The sequence below is a fragment of the Echinococcus granulosus genome (assembly GCF_000524195.1).
Source record: "Echinococcus granulosus chromosome Unknown EG_S00162, whole genome shotgun sequence".
Taxonomy (NCBI): Eukaryota; Metazoa; Platyhelminthes; class Cestoda; order Cyclophyllidea; family Taeniidae; genus Echinococcus; species Echinococcus granulosus.
In genome coordinates, this window is record NW_020170542.1 from 136,725 (window position 1) to 141,202 (window position 4,478).

General features: G+C 40.3%; 1 protein-coding gene across 1 annotated transcript; it reads right to left on the reverse strand. All coding sequences in view use genetic code 11, as the record gives it.

Moving 5' to 3' along the window:
- Window positions 1-1,129: 1,129 nt before the first annotated feature.
- On the reverse strand, window positions 1,130-4,160 carry EGR_09714 (hypothetical protein; the record flags this gene model as incomplete). Its single annotated transcript, XM_024498963.1, has 3 exons — window positions 1,130-1,156; window positions 1,794-2,473; window positions 3,917-4,160. 3 exons carry the CDS (start codon window positions 4,158-4,160, stop codon window positions 1,130-1,132), a joined length of 951 nt encoding a protein of 316 aa, XP_024346631.1.
- Window positions 4,161-4,478: the final 318 nt, after the last annotated feature.

Below are 4,478 nucleotides of genomic sequence, written 5' to 3' on the forward strand. Positions count from 1 at the left end.
AAACCTTTAAGTAAGTAGGTATACCACTAGGCTAATTGTGTGCCAAGAAATTGAAAAAACAGTCAAAACCCTAACTCTAGCAAATTTTCAAGGTATTACACTTTAATTTATTGTGTCAATGTTTAATTTTACTAGAGTAGCATCACGTCTTTTCAAATAAACCAACTTTTCCTCTTCTTAATTGTACTAAATTAGATGGTTTTGATGGGCAAATTATTTTTGTGGAAAGTGCCAAATCCTATCCATGCATTTGTTAAAATTATACCTAGGTGCATTCAGCTTCTGCTGCCCTCTTTGCTGTGATCAAGTTCTGCAATTAAACTTCATGCAACCGACACCCATCATTTCGTCCCTCGGTCTAGCACAGACACGTATTCACACTGTCATATGCAGAGGTTTAATAACAAGTGAAATAAAGCTGTGCTGCCCTCATGTGAATAGATTTCCCTTTTTCATGGGTAGCCATGTGACACCAGATATTTGTCACAACATGGGATGACCATGTGCAAATCTCCCATATGGGCAGTAAGTCCTAACTCTGCATGCTAGCAGAGTTATGAGTGGCTAAATAAGGTTCCTTTTGTTCTCCAGGAACAGTAAAGACAGTAAAATTAGAAGTACACTCTGAAAAGAAATAATTTCATCTACTTAGTCTTATTTAGCCTCCATTTATGCGTCTTCTTTGGCTAGCTCCAATCTCTAATGTCAAGTGTAGAGCCATCAAGTAAAAAATCGAAGTAAATTCTTACTGATTAGAAACTGTTAGGATATTAGTCGGTGGAGGGGAAAAAGTACATATTACTAATGTGTCATTTTAAGGATCCAATGAGAAGCTAGCCAACTTGCGCTAGCGACATATCCTCAGGAGGTAATAATATGACGTCTTGGGTCAAACACCAGGCAGAAAGTGTGATATTATTATTCTGTAATTTTCTAAAATCAGGCAGGATCTAGCTTTATATAGATGGACTTTAGTAGAACCTTAAAGTTGACCTTGAATGCCTGTACAAATTCCTGGTGTTGGCAGATTTGATTGACAGTCCATCAAATAAGAGTATTTGTTTATCAACGGAGTAATGTTTTAGTTAGTAATGAGTTACTTATTCCAAAGTCGTTTGATCAGCCGAGATTATTTAGGCAATTGGCGAGCAAACCGCTGGAAATTGGATAAAAAAGAATCGCAAATGTCATTTGTGTACCCATTGTAAATAGTAGATTTGGAAACAAATTTGCTTCAATATTTTGTGAGAATTTGAACATACTTATTCGGTTTGTAGGATTCGCGAAAAAACTTTTCTGAAAATTTGGTCGAAGTACTAAGACATTCACGAAAGTGAACGTTTAGGTAAGTCAAATTACACTGGCTTGTGGAAGAGAACGTGAATTAAGGCAAATAAGTCTTCAAAATTTGGTAGCAGTTACCACCACATGTTTTTACTTAAACAGGATCAAGGACAAAAAGATAATTCCTACTTCTGTTCAAAATGAACACGCTACAAATCAAAACGTCCTGCGCTGACAGTTTAGTGGATGGAATGTGTCAAAATACAAAAAAGCATTTGCACTTGACTGTCAGCCTGCATGATCAAGGTATATTCAACAGCTTATAGGCGAGGCCGTACATAATCGACGCTAAAAAGGTATTGCTATTAGTGGACAAGAGAACACAATGTGTTGGAGGAAGACAGTATTTTTGTGGAAATAAAATATTTAGAAACCTATTCATGGAATGATTTCATGATATTGGGGCAAAGTTGATATAAAAGAACTGCTCAGTAACTTTGACTTCTTACCAAATTTGGTTCAATCGTGAAAGTGTCAGAAGAATCACTCAGTTCGTCCTCTTCCTTCCCCTTCTGGACGTCGCCTTCATTAAGCTTCCTTTCGATCATCACCGGATCATCTCGACTGGCACCCATAATCTTCGCATCCACCTCATCTCTGAATCTTGCACCCATTACTCTCCGTCGAGAAATATGATCATTTCCCTCCATCTCGAAAACCTGATTCTCGAATCGAACCCTCATTGAAGGAAGTACAGTCGGCGGTGGTGGTGACAGTTGAGGTTCTGACGCTGAAACTCGATCTCCTTTTTTCCATGGTCCACAGTAACAGCATAAGCACCGCCAAGATTGGCGATGATGGCGGAATTCGTCAGCATAAGGTGGAGAATCCGTAGTATTACCCCATCCATTGCAACAGGAGCAGCATTGACAACAGTTGATGAAGAATGTGGAGAGAGATTTGCACAAGCGAGGACAGTTGCGTTGATTCATTTTGGTAGATTTGGAATTTGAAGAGGTGGGGGAAAAAGAGTCACGTATTTTAGAGGTACTGCGATTGCGAAAAAATCTTCGAAAGCTGCTGGAAAGAGAGCTACTCTTTCGACGCGCTCTGCTAATCCCTTGGCTATTATGAGAAGTAGTAGAGGGGGATCTTCCCGGCTCCTGACTGGCACTCCTCTTCATTAGATCTTCGGGGTTTCGGAAATGATGGGGAGGACTGAATTTACGTTAATCTGTGTGTACATGTGTGCCAGCTGCCCATTAGTTTTGAACGGGGAAGGAGCACCAATCAGAGAGCCGCTAATGAGTGGCCAATCACAGAGGGGATGGGGTGGTGGCTGTATTGCGGCAGAGTAAGCCAGCTGACCGTCCCGTCCGCGATTTGTTTGCTAAGGGGGGAGGAGGCCAAAGTCGTCTGACCCCGCGTGAAGTGCGCAACACAACGCGTCACTTCGTAAAAGACTTCGGTGACCCTGTTTAATGTGTCGCATTTTTCTTGTACGATTTTGACGTGGTTCGATGGTCGACCAAGAGCCTACTTTATGTGTACCGTTAGAGCAAATAATCTAACCAATTTTTAAATATTTACTAATCCTTTAAGCGCACCAAGTGACAGTAAAGAAATCAACGGAGATCATCGTTGATGAAGATTTGCAAATAGTTTCTGCTCTCATGCATTAACAGATAAAAATGAGTTTAAAAAGCTCAATTAGATGGTAACTTTATTTCCTTTGGTTATAAGAAGGTACAGTTGGTTTACTAACCGATTTGTAGAAAATAGCCAATGTATAGTTAGGTTGAGCTGACGAACACATTATTACTTGTCTGCAGACAATCTACTTAAAATCCCACACCTCTAAGGCAACACTTTCTCCCCGGAAGACTACATACTGTGTGTGTCGGATTTCAGAAGGAACTTATTATTGTGCTTGGTTTTCTTGCTGAAGGCCACTAAAGCATGACCGAAATCCAATGCAAGCAGGATCTGCATGAGAAGACTTCCGCGTAAGATGCATTTAAGCCTAACGAAGTAGTCGGAAGAAAGTCATGTTACTTGAAGACGACGAAAGCATTCACACAACCACGAATTCGCCCATAAAACCCTTTGTAAGTTAGAATATGTGGAAAAGCAGTACAATCCCACCCTCACTTCCCACATTCCTCAAATGCTTAATAAGTGATTACCATCCTTTCCTGGCACTAGACAGTCGCATGCGAAATGGCCAACTGGAAAAAGAGAGTGCGAAAGAAATGGTAATGACTGGAGCCAGATTTCTGGATTTTGAAACGAGGCACTTTATAAGAGTAAAATAGACTAGTCTGCGTTCCTCTGGGGAAGAGTGAAAAATTTTAATGAGGATCATTAAGACGAAAGTAGTGCATTAAGAAGGTGTTCACAATTGTTTGGATTTCCCCCTAAATTTAACGCTTTATCTTCACGCATACTTTCGGACTTTGTTATCGCCTATTATTCCCAAGGCAAGATCAGGTGTTTATCACTGAAGTTGACATAAATGACGCCTAAAGTTGCACGAATTTCCTTTTAAAAATAAATTCTTGCGATGACTATGAGATGGGGATTATAATATAACTTTCAAAAATAAAGAAATCACTTTCATAATCTTTCCTACCTTCTGTACCTGCACTCCTTGTTGGAGTCTCATCAGTTGCTTCTAATCCCTCTCCTTCTTCCTTTTGATTGATCTGGCAAATAACATTGGAGGATTCTGTGGCGCTTGTACTCTGCCGAACATCTGATTGTTCCACGATTTCTGGCCCTTGTTCTCCCGTATGTGCTACTGCGTCTGCTGCCAACCGATGATTTTGTCTACGAAGCATGTAAGCATTAATGACGCCGAAAGCGAATACTCCCATGCCGAGGAGAATTTGCGGATCTGCAAACTGCGACCAGTCCATCCGAGAGTGAAACAGATTTCTCTAGTAATAGAATTGCGTGCTGATACTAGTAAGTAGGTACTTTTATTTCACAAATATCATGGGGTGTGCAAGTCAAAGGCAACAATTTGTAAGCACTATGTCTAGAATTCTTGGAAAACAAGGTGCAAGTGGACTGCTCAGATTGTTTTCTTTTGGCCAGACCAGTATTTAAATGAGCCTCAAGATCAATGCAATTGCAGTTAACAATCTATCTACGATATACAATTCCCTGTTATGTCTGAGTGTCGACTGTTT